The sequence below is a fragment of the Manacus candei genome, unplaced genomic scaffold (genome assembly GCF_025592945.1).
Source record: "Manacus candei isolate 608988 ecotype Guabito, Panama unplaced genomic scaffold, ASM2559294v1 h1tg000014l, whole genome shotgun sequence".
Lineage (NCBI taxonomy): Eukaryota > Metazoa > Chordata > Aves > Passeriformes > Pipridae > Manacus > Manacus candei.
This window is the reverse complement of record NW_026138062.1, coordinates 44839515-44861151: the sequence shown is the minus strand read 5'-3', so window position 1 is coordinate 44861151 and position 21637 is coordinate 44839515. Positions and strand designations below refer to the sequence as shown.

The following is a 21637-nucleotide window of genomic DNA, read 5'->3' as shown; positions in this document are numbered from 1 at the left end:
TCGTATAAAGGAAGAGGACCCTGCACAGAAGTCCCTTGTCAGGACTTTTATTGGAATCCTTTTGAACATCCTTTGCCTTTTTTCTCCATTTCTTCTTCCTGCTTCAGCTTTGCTGCACTTATGATCTTATTTCTAAAATAACCAGGAGCAAACCCTTCTTTTTAAAATAGCTTCCCAGTCCTGCAGGCAGAGGACACATAAGTCGGACTTTGATCTCTCTATTAATCTACTAAACAGAATGTGCAGAAAATCTGGGTTACTCTGGGCGTTAGCCAGACCCTTTGAGAAAAAAATACCTCCGTTCAAACAGATTATTGTTGAGGGTTAAGAGCTTTCATTGTTGGTGCTAGCAATGTGAGGATTTCTGCTAGTACCATCCCCACATCTGGTTTGGTTGGGAAGGCTGTGGAGGTGAGCACAAGGCACGCAAGAGCTTTGAGATCCTAGTGGTGCTCTGAAAATAAGACAGAACTTGTCATCTGCTGTAGGGACAAACAGATATAGATGGATAAATGCGTGCAGAGAGATTATAATATTGAAGAGAGTTCACAGGTTTTAATTCATGTGTGGCTAGCCACAAATGGTTAAAAAAACAAGGGGAAAAAGCATAATCAGTAGAGTGAAATTATACCATCAGCTGTTGTTCTTCTGAGTTGCATTAAGAGTGTATTCCCACAGTAAATCTTCCTGCAAGGTTTTGTAAAAGTTTGAGGTATCTGAATTTTATACGACACCTGCCACAGTCACGAAATTGCACTTTTCATTTGTTTTTCTTAGCCCTGTGGCTGAAAAGTTGAGCCTGTGCAACTCACAAGTAGGGACCGTATTTTGCTGTACCTGTGAGACCAAAGGGGAAGGTGAATCTGCCACCCCCAAAGAGATAGTGGTAGCATCCCATATTCATAAAAGTGGAACAATATGGCTCAATCTGTGAGGGCTGGCAGGACATCCCATTTGTCAGAGAAGCATCACAGTTTGTCCCGTTGTTCTCAAGCACTTGTAGTCAGTAGGGAACGGTGCGTGGCAGTGGTATAGTCATCTCTGGAGCTTCATGACTCCTCTCAGCCTGGTTTTACTGCTGGATTTTATTGCACTGTTTGGCAGTGATGGAGTGAGTTAAGCTTTGACAGAGATTATTCATAAATTAGAGGTTTCATTATTGTATTCATGCTTTTGAAAGCAGTTTGTTTTTTTCCAGAGTTGTCCATTGTGTATTTTTTGTTTATCCATATAAGATTTTTTATTTTTTCCCCAAGCCAAAGATATTAAAGCAAGATGAATATGGATATTTCTTTCAGTAAGTAGAGGGGTGTAATGGAAGATACAGAAGTGGTAATAAACCCTAGTCAGGTAAAAATGCTGGCACATCTTATTTCATTTAATTCATAAGCGGAAGAAGATAAAGAATTTATTTGACTAAGCCTCTGGTTCAGTGTCTTGATAATATGTTTGGAAAATTGCTCTGAAATTGATGTGTAAGTGACCTTGAAGGTGTCCTATTTAAGTGATAGCTCATTTTGATGTGAAGTTGTAAGCCTTCCTCCCCTGGCCCCAAATAAAGCAAGCAAAGGAAACCAACACTGAATTTAAGTCATTTCAAGGTAAAGAAGGAAGAATCTCTCCTCAAAACTCAAAACATAAATAACCTGGAAGGTCAAGCACCTAATCTGAGATGTGCCTCTATTTCAGTATCATTAAGATGCTGCTTTATTGAGAAGTCTGCCCTCATGGCAGCAGTCCCCCAGCCCTGCTGGGGGACACCTGGGGAGCTGTGATCAGACCCCTGAGAATACCTAGTCCCTATGGTGGGTGGCACTGCTAGTTCAGGATGCAGCATTCACCCTTTAAATCACATCATTCATATATGCATGTATACACAGACTCCATATTTCTGATATTCACATACATATATACAATCTATTATGTATAAATACTAATAATTTCATAAATATTCATGTAGTCATATGTGGTTTTAAAAATATAAGATACATATATATTTATTTTTATTATTTTTGCTTGAGAGTGCAGTGACCAGACCTAACCTTGATTATCGCCTTTAATTAGTTGAATTTCTCCTCTACCTCTAGTAAATAAAGTTATGTTTATGTTTTGCAGCCTGAGGCAGGGCTGGCCAGGGTTCCTGCTCAGACAGGACACCATCCCCAGCCTGGTGTCAAGGTCATGCTCATATAAGTCGTGCTGATGGGCTGTGCTTGATTTAATGGCCCTGACAGACCTGAACTACAGTTGCACTGTGCATTTAAGTCACATGAGCATCCTTCAGCTGGGCTGTTGGCTGGTCCAAGACCTCAGAGGTCAGAGGAATCATAGAATCGTTAAGGTTGGAAAAGGCCTCTAAGGTCATTGAGTCATTAAAAATCAGAGTTTCCATATATACCTGAGCTGAATTTCAAACCAACTGGCCAAGCTTGGTCTAAACCATTGCATGGTGCTGGTTTCTTCTATGAGCAGAAGGAGTTTACAGTCTGTACAGTGGTGCTGTGCTCACAGCAGCAGCAGTGGTCCCACCTTTGCAAAGAGCCAACAGAGAATTTAAACTTACCTCTGAAATATGTGATGGCATGTCATGTCTAGTAAGAATTGTAAAGCTGTACATTATCTACCTACTTATCTATTACATGCAGATATATTACGTTTATTAATGTTGACTGTCCTTGTCATGATTTTGGCTGGTTGTGATGGTCATGATATTGTGTGTGTAATATCATGGTAAAGGGTGTATTTGCAGGTTAATTCAGTGTCAGTGAAAATAGCATTGCTGAGGATTAGTTTTCTAGTTCTCTTTACTGCTCTGGGAACACAGAAGCAATATTCACCAAAGAAACTGCAGTATGAGATAACAGTAAATTTATATATTCAAAACATCAGTAAAAGAGAGAAAATTAGAAGCTGAGCCCTAGACAGGAATGTTACCTGTCTTTCGTTGTCTGACAAGAATGGTTTGTTATATATGTTTTGTGTTTGAACCAGACATAAGAATATTAGGAAGTTGTAGGTATGTATAGCCTTACAAAGTTAATATTGCTTTTGGACTTGTTTCTGGGTATGATCTAATCTCCATTTAAGTCAATGGGATATTTCTTTTTGCTTCAATAGAAACTGAGTTTGTGTTTTAATGTGCATTAAAACCTACAAAATTTGTGCAATAAAATAAAAACAGGAGGCCACACTTTGCACAGTGGGGGACCTTAAAAGAAGGCATTGAAATAGTGTTTAATCACCAGAGTAAGGAGCCTGATTTTCAAAGCTGCCGGCTGCAAGCGGTGGGGGGGTGAGCAGTAGGTCTCCTTCATGCTTCGGTTGAGTTTGTGGCTGATGCGATACCGCCGTCCATATTCAGAACTGGCCCTGGTGATTTATGGCTTGAGAAGACTTTAAAAAAGGGTGAATATAATGTATGGTTTATTCTGATTCCCACTGGCTTTTGTGGTCCAAGTGTGCTGAATCGATCTGGCATTGGTGCTCAGGTTCACATCTTCATTACACTAAAACTGTTTAATCCTGTGGGTTATATTTACAGTTTACCACTAATGGAAATATTGAAGTAAATATCTCCCAAAAGATGTATACACTCTGCTTTTATATACAGAGAGCTGTTGTGTGTAAGACCTAAATAAAGAAAAAAAAAACCACATAGAAAGGGTTAGGCATAATGTTAGTTTTCTTGAAATCATAAATATTCTTCCTTAATTGGGTGTGAAATTCCTGTCTACAAATCATGCCGTTTTGGTTGATTTTACATTTGTTTCTTTGATGAATAATGGGCTTGCAGTATTTTTAAACTTCTCTTGCTTACGATGCTCTCCACGAAGTGTCCTTCAAGAACCACATCTGTGCTTAATGCAAGGAATCTGAATTAGCTCTGACATTTGCATTTACACTCACAAATCTTTCCATGGCTCCCCTGTGCAACGATATGTGGAGGCAGGATCTGTCCAGAGCTCCAAAGTAGGAGCACAGGTAGGCATATGGAAAGCCTTTGTCTTGGTGCAACCAGAGGAGGTGTGTAAGTTCTTTCTTCCCCCTCTACATTTTAGACAGAGAAAAAAATTTAAAAAATCATTAATCAACTGTTTTCTTTTAAAGCTACATTTTTTTTTTCCCCCCAGCAAGGCAATGCAAGTGAGGAGCTTTGGCTGACAGCTCAGTGACAACCAAGGTGTTGTGTTTACTGCCAGGAGACTCAGAGGGTCTTTGATGAGGATCGTGAATAATTAGTAGCATTTCAGAATCAGTGGTTTTTCCATTTCTTCCTTTGAGGGATGTAACAGAGCTCTGAGTACTTCGCTGTTAGTCGGCATTCCCGATGGCCTCATTTCTGTCATTTTAATTAGGGGACAAACCAGCTTCTACTTTGTAGCTGGTTTGCACTGAGCCCCTTGGTTTTGAAACTGGAGGAGGGAGAGGCAGACAAGGGTTCTGGAAATGGGTTTTTCAAAAATTTCAGAAGCTGATGTGGCCCTTGGACATATTGAGGAAGTTTGCTGGTTTCCTGAGGTCTGGAGTCGGGAAGGTGCATCCATTACCCGTAGTCCTTCAGTCACCCTAAAGTTCAAATATTTTTATAGCAGCTTTAACCACTAAACTTTCCATTTGCACGAGAAGGAGCTGGCTTTGGGTGAGAAGGGGCATGTTGCACTCTGACAGCTGGAAATATCTGGGAATGTGTTACTGGAGCATCACCTCCATCCCACATTGTAGCTCCTGCTGAGGGCATGTTCTGCCTTTACTGCCTCTCCTCTATGGCCACTCTGGGGTCAGGCTCTGGGAATAAGTAGGCCATTTACTTTATCTAACCTTTCGTGATTGCCCAGTCCAAGATGCATGTTTGTGCAATTAGCTCATACTCCTGAAAAAGGTTGAGAAGAACAAGCAGTATTATTGAGGCTGTTCCCAATTGTCAGCTGAGTTGATGGTATTAAGCAAAATGTAGCCCTGTGAAACCACTGCAGTATTTTGAAAAAGAGATAACTAAAGGTTTTTCTGTAGTATTTCTGCGTGATAGAAGTTTTTGAAAGAGTAGAAGATACTTCCTAGTCAGTCCTCTTTCCCCAAATCTTGTTCATCTTTTGCTGAGAGTATGACTACTTACACTGGCAACTTTTATCACACGGGCTGCTGTCACTCAGCAAAATGGCGTGCTACATTATTTTTTGCAGCTAAGCCAATAACTTGGGTAGAAGAATAGGTTATATTGTAATGTCCCAGTACCAAGGTGCCAAATAATGGGAGATTCTGGCTTGTCCCTGACAAGCAGTTGCTCCTGCCAGATATCCTCTGTGTTGAGTATTTGCACTCTCCTTTTTCTGCCATTGACTTCCTACCATCAGACCTCGGTTTGCTTTTCTCAGCTAGATTAAAGAGCTTTGTAACTCTCTTTTGACTTTTCCATGCACAGCTTCTTACAGACCACCAAGTTGTCTTTTAATCTTGCCTTGAAAAAACTAAACAGAATTGAACCCCTTTCAATGGTTGTGCTATTGAAGGTATTAATGAAGGATGATCTGACTTTTAGGAGGAACATATGTGTGTAGCAGATATCCATGGCGATTGGCACCTATGTAAACACCCGGGTTGACAGCTCCAGTAAACATTCTCTTAAAGAGCTGTGGCAGGTCCATCCATCACACTACCTATATACACAGTACTGTCAAATGTGTAAAGTAAACAAACAGGGGACAAAAAAGAGGTGATGAAAGAAATAATGCTTTTCTCTAATCCTTTTTTGTTTTAAGAGCCTCTCAGGTTTCTCATCACTATAGTAAATACATAATTTTCAGATAATTTTTGAGTGGACCATGTCATTTGAAGTGGTCTGCTGACAGATGTGCAGCAAATCAGTGGGAGAGAAAAGAGGGAAATCCAGTTTGCAGATTCTTTGTTCACTTTAAGAGCCACTAGTTTCTTGCCCCCCATTTATTTTTTTTTCCTTCATCCTTAATAATGTAGTGTTTTGTTGTGTCCAATTGCAGGAGCCATAAGGAAAAAATTATCCCATTATTTTCTCAGGGAAAGAGGGAAAACAAGCCTTAGAGAGAAACAAGCACACAACCTTCACATTGCTGGCACATTGCCGAGCCCAAGGGCTGAACTTAATTTACATATAAATGTGCCCAGGATTTTAATCAGCAACTAATGCACTCTGTTGTTATTTTTCACTTACAGTGTTTGCAATGCATGTGGTGTCTGCTGAATTGCATAGGGCATGTGCACTTGAAGGAATGCAATGAGAGGCATATTGGTGGCATCACTTTTTGGATTGATGGCTAGCTTCTTTTCTGAGGCTGCCCTGGGCCTGAGGTAGTGCTGGCTCCAGACCTTCAGAGACTCTGCAAAATCTGACCAAGGGCAACGTTAAGAGCTGGCTTGGTTGTTTTTCAGCTGTCTAATGTAGAAATGCAGTAGTGCCTCTGTGGTGTAGCATCTCAGTGGATGGGAACACCTGTTTTTTCTGTCTTGTTCAGAACTGTGTCTGCAAAATCTTGGAACTTTTTAGTCTTCAGCCACTTTGGAATTTTCAGGATTTCTGCTGGTGTTTCTTCTTACTTCTTGATTTGTTTAGCTCAGGTGTCATTATTTTGTTCATGTTTCTCTTCTAATTAGCAGGCAGCTGGAAAGAGTGCACCACAAAAGCTGTCCAAAAAAACCTTAGAGCTGCTCCCAAAGGCCTCTTCTCCCCTCTGCTCTCCTGATCCTGAAAACAAAATTTTGTCTTTCTGTAGTATCTGTTAATATTTATAAGCTTTGAAGTAAGTGATGTGTTTTCTGAATTTATTGTGATCTTATCTGAAATTATTGTGATCCTATCCCATCTTATCCCAAAGGGTATTTCCATCCTTTCCCATACTTGCATTCAGCTAAAGTGAGTGAGAACATACCTGTGGATTCCCAGGGAATTTTTTTCAGCTCCTGATGCTGACTCTGTCAGCCTGTTTGCATTCGTGCTATAGCAATGAAGAAGCAGTGCTGATGATCAAGCGTCATAATTAGTCTTAAGGGTTAACACCTCATATGAAGATGACATTTGACATCCATCTGGAAAGTGTCAGCCATACTTACGTGGAGAGATTGGTTAAATATTTGGGCAGCATGTGTATTCTTGTGGGTACTAGCTTTATACCCATATATGGGTATACAGCAAGGAGGCATTTTGTGCAGAACATTCAAGAGCATGGTGGAAAGTGTTCCCAGGGTGATGGAAAGGTTTCCATGTGGAAAACCTGAAAGGGAACAAAAGCATTGTTATTTATCAGGCTTCTGTGTGGTGTTGACAGGTGAAATGACAAGACTTATTGAGGAAAAGGAATTACTTTATATCTGGGACCTTTTAATAAATCTAAAGTAAAAAGAAGAACCAGTGTAGCAGACCTGTTGGTGGTTGCTAATGCTTATTCAATGATCTTTTCCTTCTGAAGTACAGAAATGAAAAGTAACTGTTGCCAGGAGTTATAAAATGAAGGGATGACTCAGAAGATAGATTTATTATCATCTCAGTATCAGTGAAATTCAGCTTCATAAATATAGTTTAATCTGCTAAAACCTTCTGTGCTCTCACTGAGGGAAGACCCTACTTATTTCAAATTTTGTTTAAAGATCTAAAATCATTCATCTTGTCTTGTGAATAAATCATCATTTCTAAGATCACTGCTGTTCATCCTTTTTGCCTTGTTCTTGACCATGCAGATTTTATTTTATTTATTTGTTTCCATGGGGTGTCATTTGTTATGGGCTCTTATCATCTCTGCTATATAATTTCTCTTCTGGACTTCTAGGCCTTTTCATCACAGTTCACTACATATTTCACCCATGTTTCTACAGAAACTCATTACATAGCACAAGCTGCTGCCGACAAGAATATTTAGAATACACTCTGCTTTTGTCCTCCAGTGCTGCACTGCTCACCTTTGTTGGGTGAATAATACATCTGAGACAGAAGGACATGAATCTGAGGTTACTAAAAAAAAGACCTAAGCCCATACATGACCGGAATCAGTACTGTTCCTTTCCCCTTCCTCTCTTACGTGGCTGATCAAAGTAGTATTAGAAGACATAATAAAAAAATCCAAAACTTGAAAAGTTTTAAAATTTTAAAAAAATATATCCTGTAAGACAAGGGCAATTACATGAGACATCTCTGTAGCTGTGTGGTGAGTTCTGTGCTGCCTTTAAAACTTTTCTAACACTTCAAGCTGTCATGGAAATAGTGCCATCTGATCCTTAAAAAAAACCCCAAATCCAAAAAGACATGCAAGTCCCTTATTAGTGCTGACCTTAGAGCATCTCTGTCCTTAATAATTAACTGACAGTTTTGTTCTGAATAGCATCAAACACATCTGAGACTAAATTCAGATTTCTTGTTTTCCTGTTTTGCTCTGCAATTTCTCTGTCGTTTTCCACCTACTGTTGACATGACTTGATGATCTGCAGACTGTCCTTTTGAGTATTTCTCAAGCTTGACATCCACTGCATTACTGTGTCTTTCAAGATTTAATAATGCTGTATTAGGAGAGGAAAATGTTCTTGATATATGTGTCACAGAAGTGGTGGGAAAGTGCATTTCCTTGTTTTGTGCTGGTGTGATTGTTTGTGTGGTGCTGGTGTATTCGGTCCTCTGTGCATTCATGTTCAGTTCTTAAGCCAGTGAAGGTTTGAACTACACCAATACAAGCAGGTCTTATAGTGGCAGGAGGAGTTTCTGGTTTATCATAGAATCAGAATGGTTTGGGTTGGAAGGGACCTGAAAGGCCATCTGGTTCCAACCAGACACAAACCAGGTGTTCATGTCAGGAGGAGGATGGATTTCTGTATCAGGCAGAAATGAGATAGGTAGAAGTCCTTCATGGCAGGAACTGTGCAGGCACAGGGGTGGTACTTGGACCCCTCTCTGTGGCTCTGTTATACAAAGCACACTTTCTTTTGTGGTTTCTTAGGACCAGGTAGGAAACCAGCTGATATAATTGTATATGTAATACAAACATATACATGTAACGTATATATGTGTATGTGTATATATATGTAATGTATATATGCAACATATATATGTAATATTTTCTTACACCAGTAGGTAAAGTGGCCACGCTCTTCCTTCCCCTGTGACAAAAGAGGATATGCTCTTTGTCTAAGGGCCAAGATTTAAGGGCTACCATGTGAACTTTTGATCGCTTGTTATCCAGGATTTTGGCATTGTACAATGAGCAATCTCATTATTAAATTTACCATCTGTTTTCTGAACTTGAATGGATTTATTTTAAACTGCCACCTAGGTTTTCTTGTTTAGCAATGGCATAGACAGGAGCTTGAAAAGAAAAGCCACTTTTTTTGTGCAATTCATTGTCAATAGTTGTATCTCTCCCTACCAAGGTTTATACAAGTTTGCATCACAAGCAGAAAATGGTGGTGTTTCTTCTGTTACTCTGCCAACTGCAGTTCTAGCAAGGAATTGGCATTAGGACATTTATGAAGAGCCATCTTTTTACCTTTCCTCTCTCCATTTCTGGGGACAAAATACTTGAGCTGGGTTCACAAAACAGTTCCTGAGCTCATTTCTGTTTTTATTTTTTCCACAACTTGAATTTTTATAAGGGTGGAGCTTTTTTTATATGCTGAACATTCACTGATTCTGTTCCTGACATCCTCTGCTTGCTGTTTTTCCACAGGAGTTATCTACACAGCAGATATTCTTGACCGGGAGACAACCAAATCCTACTGGTTGACAGTGTATGCAACTGATCATGGTGTTGTCCCACTCTACACTACCATTGAAGTCTACATTGAAGTGGAGGACGTGAATGACAATGCCCCTCTCACCTCTGAGCCTATCTATTACCCAGTCGTCTTGGAAAACTCCCCAAAGGATGTATCTGTCATTCAGATCCAAGCCCAGGACCCTGACTCCAGCACTAATGAAAAACTGACTTACCGGATTACAAGTGGAAATCCCCAGAACTTCTTTGTGATCAATCCCAAAACAGGTAACAAAATCCTCCAGCCTCAGGGTGGTGGAGAATGCAATTTACATATTTATCACCTTGCTCCCCTTCAGAATCCACTGGTGTTGCATTGCTTTCCAAACCCCTGTTTTCTGTTTGCGTATGTGACTAAAGCATCTTGTATGTGTGTAAAGCATTCTCTTTTGCATTGGTACACGAAAGCACTGGCAGGTGATGTGCTGCAGATGTGCTGCTGCTGCGATCGCTCTTCCATGGGTCACTGGCTGTTGCCTCTTCCCTGCATCTGTAGGGATGAGACTTTTCTACACTGAGTCTGCAGAGTAATGCTAAGAAGCAGATCCAAGCTGCTGCAGGTTACAGAGCAGTGTTTCTTCCTTTATAAGCTGGTGTAGCACTGTTGAAGTGAGTGACATGATAGTTGTCCAACACATGCAATTAAGCTCCTCATTACAGTAGCTGAATGTAATTCTACAGCTTGTTTTATACAAAAAGACAGTTTAGATGACCCAGAAGTCCCTCTGGCCTTTAAAAAAAAAAAATCTGTGTGTTTCCATTGATTTTTAACAGCTGGGGATGTAGCCTGTGGGTGCAGTGTTGCAGATATGGTGATTGTTTTAAGTTAAAGTACTGTTGTTGCCTGGCAGTGGAGCATCACGCCTGTGCACACCAGCTCTGCACATCTGTGCCTTTGGTGCGTTTGTTGAACAAGGCTGGTAAAGAAATTGCCTCAGGAGATGTAACCTGAGGTTGTGGGTGCTCTGTTGGGTGCCTACCTGGGCCTGGCAGCAAGTGTTTCTCACTCCAGCATGTACCCAGCTGTTCCTCACTTACTGGGCTGGTGGGGACCCTCCAGCAGCTAGAGCTAGAGACTCAAGAGGGTCTTTCACAGCAATATGCTGATCTTTATGAAAGTAGTTCAGATGATTCACACAGTGCTCCAACTGGTTGTCATGCTCCTAGTTTTGATCTGGGGTTTTGATTTTATTTTTTTTTAAGTTTATTTATATCTGCTGCAAATTTCTAAGCAGCTAGAAAACCAGAAGGAATAGATCTGAGAGGGAACATTTTTAATTTCATGTAGGGAAATGATGTTCACTAAATAGCTTTTCAACATTTGGCTGGGCAATCCTATTGCAGTGTGTGGCATAAGAAGGGGTCAGGATCTTCTCAGGCATGAGCCCAGGTGAAGAATTATGGAGCATATATAATCACTATGTTCAATCTGCCGAGCCCTAAGGCAGACATCTCACTTATTTTTAACACTTGGAATGGCCGAAGATGCTCTTCCATCTGCACCCCTTCTCCCCCTCCCCACCCCATAAATCCCATCTGGGCAAAGTAGCATAGTTAAGACTCACAGTGTTTAATGCTTGTGCTTCCCTTCCATCGGCTCCTCCCACAGAGCAATCTGCTCAGCACAGCTCTGCTTTTCTGCATGGCAGTCAGTGGTGAGCCCATGACAAGGACCGGAGCTGGGCACGCTGCAGCCCTGCAGCATCCTAGCCTGGTGGCACACCCTGTGGATTGGCCCTTTGTCCCTCTGGAGAGCAGCAGGGATACTTTTCCGTAACAATGAGATCTTCATTCTCACAGTTAACACTGAAGATGGTTAATCTTCATTTACACCGTGGAAATTGCTGTCTGACAACTAATAAGCTTCAGGATGAGGAACTTTGCTGCTTAGGTAACTCCTGAAGGGCCCCCCTTGTGCTAGGTGAGCATCCTGGCTGGTGGCTGGCTGTGATTTGTCATGGAAGGGATAAACCATTCCCTTCTATCCAATTTGGTGCCAAACACAGCACGATGAGAATTGAGCGAGGTGGCCTATTTGAGTGTGTTTTTGCCTTTGAAAATGAGCCTGACAGAGTGTATGTGCACAGAGATGCCTTGTCCCAAAGAGAAGTGCCAGGCCTTGACATTAGGAGGCTTTCTCCTGATGGGATGTAGATGTCCAAAGGAAAAAGCATAATGGATTTTCCTAGAGAGTGCCCCTGGGGGTCTCTGGCCAGGCTCCTTTCAGCCATCTCCCTGCAGTTGCACTAGTTTTTCTAAGACAATAATTTCCGCTCCAGTTGTTTTGTACAGGAGACTTCTGCACACATGGGAGAGGTTCATAGTATGCCAGACCCGTACGCTTGCTGGGAATCAGCACAGCAGTAACTCGTATAGAGCTTTGCACAGCAGCCCTAAATGCGACAGCACGCTGTATAATTAAGATGAAAAGGTTTAACATGAACCCAAATATGCTGCAATTGCTGTGTACGTAGGCTGAACGAGCATGCTCCTGCTGTCGGGGGAGAACAGTCATTCGAGAAAGGGGATCTTCTATTTTCTTTGTCGCTCGGGAAGTTTAAACACTGCCAGCAAAATGACATCTCACTCCTGCGAGTAATCCATTGCTGAGAGGCAACATGAGGCGAAATCCTGCATTTTTTACATCCTCTGGTGGGAAGTGGCAGAAGTTGTTCTTGACTAGAGACAGGGAGTTTGCTGGAGCATAGGGATGTTCTCAGTTGTCTTTGGAGCTCAGCAGTGACTGTGTTTGCCTTCCTTTGGAAGCTGCCTTATAGGTCATGCAGGTCAGGCAGGTTTCTGGAGGCACATGTACCACTGCATGTGTTGCCATCTGATCGAGGCACCAGGCGGTAACATAGGGAGTCCAGGTTTTGTTTTCTGTTCTGATACAGGATCATAATTGCAGCCAAATCTTACACTCTTGATTGATTACCTGGATCGCAGAAGCAACGATACTCCTTGTATGCCATGTATGTAGGTAGAAGAAACTTTTTAGTAGACAACTTGCCACTTCCTACATTTTTATAGACTGGCACAGCTCACGGTGACTATTCTAGGTAGTCAGACTGCAAATGTGTCATGTGCATTTGGATCTGTTTGAAGGCAGTCTTCAGACCTGTCACGATTATTACCTGCAATTTCCTCCATGCGTTTGAGAGAGAGGAAGAGTTGCTTGTGCAGGAGTGAAAGGCTGCTAAAAAGCCACTAGGCACCTAAAGCAGCCACTAGGCTGCTAAAAGACTTAGGCACCAAAGTCACCCTGGGCAGCTCATGCTCTCACTGGGGGCTGAGTGCTTCAGCAGTACAAATGGGTGGCAAGGGATCTCCTCATCGGGCTTGGGGTTTATATGAGTGCTCTGAGGAGGAGGACTGGAACATGAGCCACCCTCCCGTGTGCCACTGGCTTTATATGGAAAGGCGGTGTGGGCAACCTCCCATGAAGGCCTTTTTTTCTCACCTTGATATTTTTTCTAAAATACAGCCAAGCATCAGTTTGCGCCTCGGTCTGCACTTTTATCTCATGAGCTGGTATTCATAGGTACAAGTATTAACTGAATAATGTAGCACATGAGTACGTGTGAAACCATAAATCATTCATGCTGGAGAGCAAGGCAGCCTTGTTCTGCAGACTGGTGGAGACTGCTGCCTAAGTGTAGCAGGTCCAAGAGCAAACTGGGATTTTTCTTTATAGTGGGCAAGAGGAATATTTTGCAAAGCACAGTTTTGTGAGAGGGGTAAGAAATATGTTTTTCAAATGGTTGAGATAACTCTAAGGGTTACATGACTACTGAGAAAGGCATTCCTCTGTGCTTTTGTTTCCCAGCTCTGTGTACACAAGACAGCAGTGGAGGCATTCCTGGAGCTCAGCATCTTCAAAGCTGAGTGTCAGCCCAAACCCTGATGTGGCTGATGGGAGAGCCAGGGGTTTCCCTCTTAACTTACCTTTTATGCCTGGTAGGGCTTAAGGTTGCTTTGACAGAACACAGTGTCACAGGGCTGTGCTGCTTTGTGGGCAGCGTGAGATGGGGCTGAGGAGGAAGAAGGCAGAGCTGCTGGCAGAGCATCTGGGCTGGCCAGCTGCCAAGAGTGCCACAGTGGGCCAGAGCCAAGTGAGTTATTTCGTGGTGAGAGGCATGTGGAAAAAGGTAAATAAAACAGAAGATGGAGTTAATAAAAAAATTGATTGATTAGAGCTGTAAATTCTTACTTTTATTTCATGTATATGGGTGTTAATTTCACAGCACAGGGGTAATTTATTGCATTGATTTATTATGTTTCTGTGTTCTGAAGAAAAAAACGAATTTTAATTCAAACCATTGCATTATTTTGTCTAGTGTTAACATATTTTGAACAAACCCAGTAAGCTTCTCTTCAGTCTTATGTAGATTACTTGAGATACTTTAACATGCCAACAGATCAAATTTCACTCTTGTGCATATTGTTATTAATTAATTTATACTAAACTTATGCTCATGTGTCTGGAAAATCCAGTTACACCTTGCTTAGTCTCTTGCTGTCACCATTACAACAGAGGCAGACCCATGACACCCCTGAAACAGTATTTGCTGTAGTATATAAGGCAGGATGCACTAGTGGGTTTAGAAATAGTGCATATAGGTCAGTACACCTTTCCAAAGCAGCAATTACTCTTCCTCTGGAAGTTGTCTCTGAACTGTCACATCTGCACCTAGATTTGGATAGAGACTGGATATTTTCATGCTGAAGTAGTATTAATATTTATATAAGCTAATATGGGATTAGTGAATGTCAGAATTTAATTTTTATGAATGCTACTTTTCTCAGTAGGCTGGGCTTTGCCTTTTTTTGCACTCACAAAGTCAGGTGGTCTAGGATCCTGGCTGAATGCCACATTTGTCATGCCATACTAAAATGGTGCTTCACTCTCCTGCTATACGTCCTGATTTTTATGGATGCTTTTGTTTGGTTTGTCCCAAGAAATCCCCACACATCTTTGCTCTCACAGGCTGAGCCAAATCCATTGGTCTGCTACTGCACTGTGTTCTGATGGCTGCCAGCAGCATAGCTTCTGGATACCCAGTGCCTCTTTTCAGCTCAGAACTAATAGAACCATAGAATGATCTGAGTTGGAAGGGACCTTAAAAATCATCTAGTTCCAACCCCCTGCCATGGGCAGGGACACTTTCCACTAGACCAGGTTGCTCAAAAGCCCCATTCAACCTTGCCTTGAACACTTCCAGGGATGGGGCATCCACAGCTTCTCTGAGTAACCTGTTCCAGTGCCTCACCACCCTCACAGTAAAGAATTTCTGTCTAATATCTAATCTAAACCTACTCTCTGTCGCTTTATAGCCATTACCCCTTTTCCTAGCACTACATGCCTTTGTAAAGAGAAGAGGGACCTTGGGCTTCCTAAAACCTTCCACCATGTAATGATTAAAGATAAATTATGGACCATTTAAAAAGATTAAATAAAATTACTTTTTGATGACATTTCTGAGGGACTTTGAGTCAACAATATTAAGCTAAATTTAGTATTACTTTGGTTCTGTTGTCACTCTGCTCTTGTAAGAACCATTTAATGCTCCTTTTTTTTTTTCTTAAGTCTGTTCCTCAAGAATGAACAGCTTTATATATTTATTCTTGACCAATGATTCTCCCTCCTCTCACCCCAACATGGAGGTCCAGCTGCGCTACTGACACTGTAGTTGATTCTGTACATGCTGCTAGTCTTAATAAGCTTCCTCTGAAATAAGATTTTCCATGTTTTGTAAATGAAGGCTTCTAGCTTTTTTTTGGTTTTGTAGTCTAACTTGCGATCTTCCTCCAGGGTGGTTTTAGCTCCTATAGTGATCAAATCAGAAAACGTGTTTAGAATTTTGATGGTGTTGCAGATCATCTCCCACTGGGTGCTCTTTCTGAAGGGCAACTCCCACGTGTGTTGTCCACGAAGCCCTTTTTGGCAGCTCATATGTGTGATGTAAATCATCTCTGCAGATCATATGAATGAATAGCTCACTGCTATTCTGTCCAAGACCAGAGAAGACCTTGCAGAGGACAAAAACATTGGTTGTAGAGCTCTCCAGTCAAAGCTGAATTTGAGGAATTGGTCTCCCTTTCCATCTGTGGTCTGAACAACTGCTGACTTCACCAAAAGTTGCAGAGTCCACCCCAATATATCCATCACTGATATGTAACCATCCATAACTAATACAGATTTTTACAATGTGATTCTCCTACTGCATTAGCTGGCTTCCATTCTCTGTAATTTATGTTGTATCAACATACGTTAAATGATCTACTTTCTTTTCTTTCATTTCTCTATTATTTAAAAGCGTGGCTCTAAATTACTTTTTTGCAATATATTGACTGTTAAAAATTGAACTTTGGACTATTTTAAGAGCTTTAATTTCTGCTTTGGGATGGTTTATTCTTTAATAGATACCATATTTCCAGTGGTTTGATCCCAGGGTTAGAAGCTAGGAAATCAGAGGACTATGGATATTGGAGTTACATACTTAATCACAGTGGGACATAGTAGCCTGCAGGGCACTGTGTAGCATGTTAGACGAAGTTCCTGCCTCAAGGAATTTGTCATAATAACAATAATAATAGTAATAATTAAGAAAAAAGAGGAGAAGAAAAAACCAGGGAGGAGTGGATGTAAATCATCAAGTCCATCTGCTTGCCAGGGCACGTTTATTCCACAGAGTAAATTTTCAATTAACTCCTGAGCTGCAGCAGAGAAGCGACATGAACTCTTCTTTTGACTTTGAGTGAGTCATCTCACCTCATTGTTTTTCTTTTTTTTTTTTTTGTGTAAGTGGAAATATTTTCTTACCTTGTGTGATTGTCCTGTAATTTAATTCACAGTAGACAGTTTGCAGATCAAATACTCTCTGGAAATGCAAGCTATTGATTTTTCAGGCATCTTTCAGCATCCATGCACAGTCATGTATTCATAGGCATACCAAAAAAAAAAAGAAGGGAGCAAGCATCACTTCCAAAATGGTAGGATGAAGAGCAATATAAAACCTCTTCAGATTAAGTAAGTATAGTCTAGTGGCCAGCCCACTGATTCCACTGAAAATGAGAGAACTTGGGCTCAGTCGCCATGTCTCTTCCCTCCTCCCCAGCAATGATTCCCATTTTAATCTGTATATGTTATCTGTGGAGGGGATAAAGGTGTGAGCTGTGTCACCTTAGTTGAGAGACAGTAATGCAGCTATTAATAAAATAATAAATCCAGTTTTATCATTTCTCTTGAACAGATCTGGTTTCTGCTAGCAGTGCATTTTTATTCATGAAGCACTGAATATGGTTGAGATTGCTGGATTTCTCTGGTATCAAGTGCCTCTTTTAAAATGGCATTTAAAGATACAATATTTCTTATAAATGTCATTTCTTTGTAACCAGCAGATTTAAACTTGGCTTATAGAAATTTTAACCTTTCTTTAGATCTCCATGATGATTTTTTAGACCTCTTTCACAGTAAGAAGCTTAAGGAGTATTCCCATTGCCTTGACAGGACAACTGTGTCCTCACTTATTTAATGTAACACCAGTTTTTAACCTGAACCCCCGCTTTTGCTTCAGTGGAGACTTACGTCTGAAGAGCAGCAGCATGGCAAGGGCCAGTGACTCCATGTTTGCTGATGGAAAAAGTTACTGTCTGATAATGAATGAGACAGCTCCCTCCTGTCCTGCCCCAACATCAGTTATGGAACAGCAACAATTTTTCCACTAATCTCATAAATAGACATTGTTGTAGGTTACATTATTATTATTATTATTTTCAAAAACTTCAAAAGCATGTCTTCTGCCTCTTCAGAAATATCTTTGCTATCCTGTGAAACTCATTTTTCTACCTTATCTGCCAGTCCAGTTTCTCTATTCACAGAAAATTTCTAGAAGTCACAGCTAGGCAGAACTGATCAAGAAATCACCTACCTTTTTAATATGCTGTACTGTTCCTTCACTATTTTGTAACTGGGAATGTTCCATTCACTTCCAGGTAGCCTAATACTCTCATTAGAATGATTATTATGGCAGAAGCACAACTGAGCTTACTGGGTGAAACTGTACCACAAGTACTGAGTCACAGCCCTGTTAAGTGTTTGCACAATGCATATGCTATTGGTACTTGTCGTATCCTGCCCTAGGTCACTATGATAATATCCGTAAACACCCCTGTGTTACAGTAACTACTTGTGCTCCAAGTCTGAACTCTGTAAGGAAGAATTAATTGGTGAGTTAGGGATGCTGAGATGTGGAGCCTGTGAGCATTCCTGCAGGGGTGTAGGGGTCTGGAGAGGGAGCTGCCAGGGAGGAAAATAAAGCTGTCATGTTAGCCCAGACGAGGTGAAGGCTTGGGATGGGGGGTTGTTGGAGTTCCTTTTTCCTTTTTATTTCCTACTGCTTTTTAATCAATAAGGTAACTCACGTTTGTCTTTTGCTCGAGTCAGAGTTACTACGTGTCTGTGATGTTGGACCTTGCAAATCCCAAGTAGACAATATTGAATCAGCATTTTTCCCTTCTGCTCAGTTGCAATGAATACAGTCATATTGTCATCTTAGGACAGGTAATTTTTGTGGCTTGAATAGTGTTTTGCCTTGTTGTGTGAGCACTTTGCAATATCTCTTTATGGACTGGAAGTTAGAGGCAAAGACTGTAGTTACAGTTTACTCTCAGTTAACATCCAATCCTTGTTACAAATAAAGATGGTGATATTTCCTGTTTATAGAATTAGATTGACCTGTGCTGCATGTGGATATTAAAACAAAAAATAGCATAGCTGGGAAATGGAAATAAAAAGAGAAGGCAACTGGGAACTCAGGTGTGTTTTCATAAGCCATCATGATGTTAGTAAACACTGACTATTAATTCTTTGTCTTCCATCACATAGGAGGTTGTATCAGCACCTACTAAACCCCAAGGCCTCATCACCTCACAGTGCATCTAAACCGGTCCGTTCAAAAATTAATCTTAACAGGGAATTTGTGTTATTTTTCCTCTTTTTTTCTTTTACTCTGTCTCCATCAGAGTTACACTGTTATAACCAAAGATAATTATTTTCTGTGATATTACTCTCCCCTCTCTTTCCCTCTTCCCTTTATGTTAATCAGTGTTTTTCTTTCCCTGCGAAGACTGACACAACTTCTTTGAAGTTAGTAGTGTTGTTGCCAGTTAAATATGTGACCTTATCTGTATAATTGTACAGATCGTGCCGCCATATGTCTCGATGCACAGAGCTTAATTTAACCAGAGACATATACGCATAAAAATAAAGTAGTATCTGGGGGTTAAATATCAGAAGACCTCCCTAATCACAGCTTTCACATTATACAAAGCTTTCTAAAGAGCTCTAAGAGCTCTGAAGTTAGATCTTTAAAAAAGATTCTTACATAGGACTGTGCTCTTGTAACCTTGTTTTTATGTTGATCATTGTGTGGATTCTGCAATGCCTGTACTTCCTTGCTTGTTGTAACTACTTGGTTTCGCCCCCTGTGATAGCTAAGTCTTTCACACTATTTGGTAAGATAGAGCAGCACCATTTTTATTTTTTTAAAAGCAGGGAACTGATGCAAAGGAAGCAGCTAACTCATCCTATGCCAGTAATAAAAAGTTTCTCTTAGCTTGCCTTCAAAGCCACTGGACACATGTAATGCAAAGCCTTACTGGCATGGATCCAGCCCATCTTGCCCTGATGAATGCAAGGCTGCCTTGACACCAGAGTTCTCTACCATTTGTGTATAAGTTACCTGGGCATGTGGGAGCCCCAGTTAACTCTATTCCCTATCCTGTTTCCAATTAGCCCACCACTTCCCATCCCTGCCCTTCAACCCTTCCTCGCCTTTTTTTCTCTCTTGCCCAAGGGCAAGCCTGATTTGCCCACAGGAAAGAAAGAATTACCCAAGGAGTCTTGGGTGGCTCTGTTGAAACCTCCTGGGATATAAGGGCAGAACTGACTTGTCTTTTGAGTGGAGGAAGAACCCCCATTCTCCATCAGCCTAATGCAGGTGCATGTCTAAGCATTAATGCTGATGCTGTTGTGAAGCAAGGACACAAACCCAGAGACCTAAGTCCGCCACTACCACTGATAATCATACCTTTCTTTCTCCATATTACATTTGCTTGTACTTTCTGTGCAAGAGCATGTTTTCTCATTACTTCCTGTGTATATAAGTCAGTGTCATGACATGCTGTGGGTTTGTTGCCTTCTAAGAGAAATTTAATGTTTTTGTCAGATGAGTTGCGTGCAAGGAATCTGTGCTGCAGTGATCTATTTATATGGTAATTAACAAGTAGCTTTGCAGCTCTTGAAGGGATTTGGTTTGAAAACTAAGTATTAGTTCCTGAATTTTAACTTACCAACAGCATATGAACAGCAGTGCACATTCACATTTTTTTTAATGTAGCCACAATACCCAAAAGATAAATGTAAGTCTGCTCTGCAAGAGAATATTTTGGCTTTAATTAATTTTGCTTCCATTCACCATATGTGTGTATTTTCTGACCTTCATTTGAATCACAGACACTATGTAATAAAATGTGCAATATTAAAACAAAAGTTGCTTAAAGAAGCACAAGTGCTTATGGTACTGCATTTTCAGCTGAATTATATGTTTTGTGCTGCCTGAGAATTTGATCATCTTTTCCTAAGCAGATATTGTTATGGAAAGGTGTTGTCATTGCTTAAAGATGTTGAAGTTATTTTCATTAACATGAGAACAAGGTGTGTTTTTTTTAAATCTTTGAAGAAATGTTATAATCCCATCATTTATATTACTCAGAGAGATCCTTTAGGAGAGGCAACCAGGGATGGAGAATTTTCTCTTTATCCTTATTATTCTATGTGTTTGAAGCAGTTCTTGAGATAGGACCTGAGAAGGCACTGCAAATGACACAAAGAATAATTGCTGCTAAATTTATTTTATTGAGTAGGTGTGACTTAGATTGATTAAACAGAGAATAAACACATACAAGATTACCCAAAGTAGATACAGGGATGGAAAAAATGTTAGACTGTATTAACAGCTTAGATATATGTGATGCTGAGATATTTTTCATGTGAGTCTATAATTTCTGAGGGGATTTCTTTCAGGTTTTTCATTTCTTTCTTGTAACACTTAATGTAATCCAAACTGATTAAGGAAATGTTATGTATTGAAGGGAAGAAAAATAAGGCGAACACATGCTTAGCATTAACTCTAGAGTAGTTTACCGAAATGAAGTGCAGCTTTGACTAAATAAGATGCACATGACCTGCATTTGTATGTGTGAAAACCCCTTGGTCTCAGTTGGGCTCACTTGCGGAGGACAGAATCCTTTACAGAAGGATGCACAGCTCAGTGTCAGAGAAGCAAAGAAGCAGGATTTAGATACAGTCCTTGTTTGGTCAGCTAGATGGAGGGGCTTCACCCCTTCACTCTTGAGCTTACCTCCAATCTGTTAGTGCATCCTCTCCTCCTGCTACCTGGTGTTGAGAAGGAAGGATCTCAAGGACTTTTTATTCATTCAGCCTAGAGGAACAGATTTCCTCTCCACCTCCAAAACTTCTGCTTGAAGTCATTGTGCAGAATATCTGGAATTTTATGAGCACCCCCCAAGGCAGCAGCCTAACCCCTTTACCTGGCTGCTTTGTTAACAGCAGAATTGCAGTACTGAGAACGTAATTAAAGACTTAATGGAAAGACAAAAATGTCAGAGAAGAAGAAAGTCCTATGTAGAGAGAAATCATTTTTGCTTTTAAACAAACATGAGGAAAGGAGATGAAAACATGCAGAAAATAATATATAGTTGGTTGAACTGACTGTATAAAGACAGTTGCATCGCACAGAAAACATTCTATGTTGAAGACTGTTTCACCCATATATGTGCATGGACTTGGC

The 21637-nt window shown here is 40.7% G+C and overlaps 1 protein-coding gene across 11 annotated transcripts in view; it reads left to right on the top strand.

Annotated features, from left to right (window-relative positions):
- The window catches only part of FAT3 (FAT atypical cadherin 3), a 402153-nt gene that overhangs the window by 176866 nt on the left and 203650 nt on the right, over positions 1 to 21637 (top strand). For all 11 annotated transcript variants that reach the window (XR_007903072.1, XM_051779182.1, XM_051779179.1 and 8 more), the window contains exon 3: positions 9678 to 9992. Coding sequence is in view for 10 of the 11 variants with exons in the window: in XM_051779182.1 (XP_051635142.1) it covers positions 9678 to 9992 (315 nt within the window). In the remaining variant the exon portion in view is untranslated. The remainder of the gene's footprint in view (positions 1 to 9677; positions 9993 to 21637) is intronic.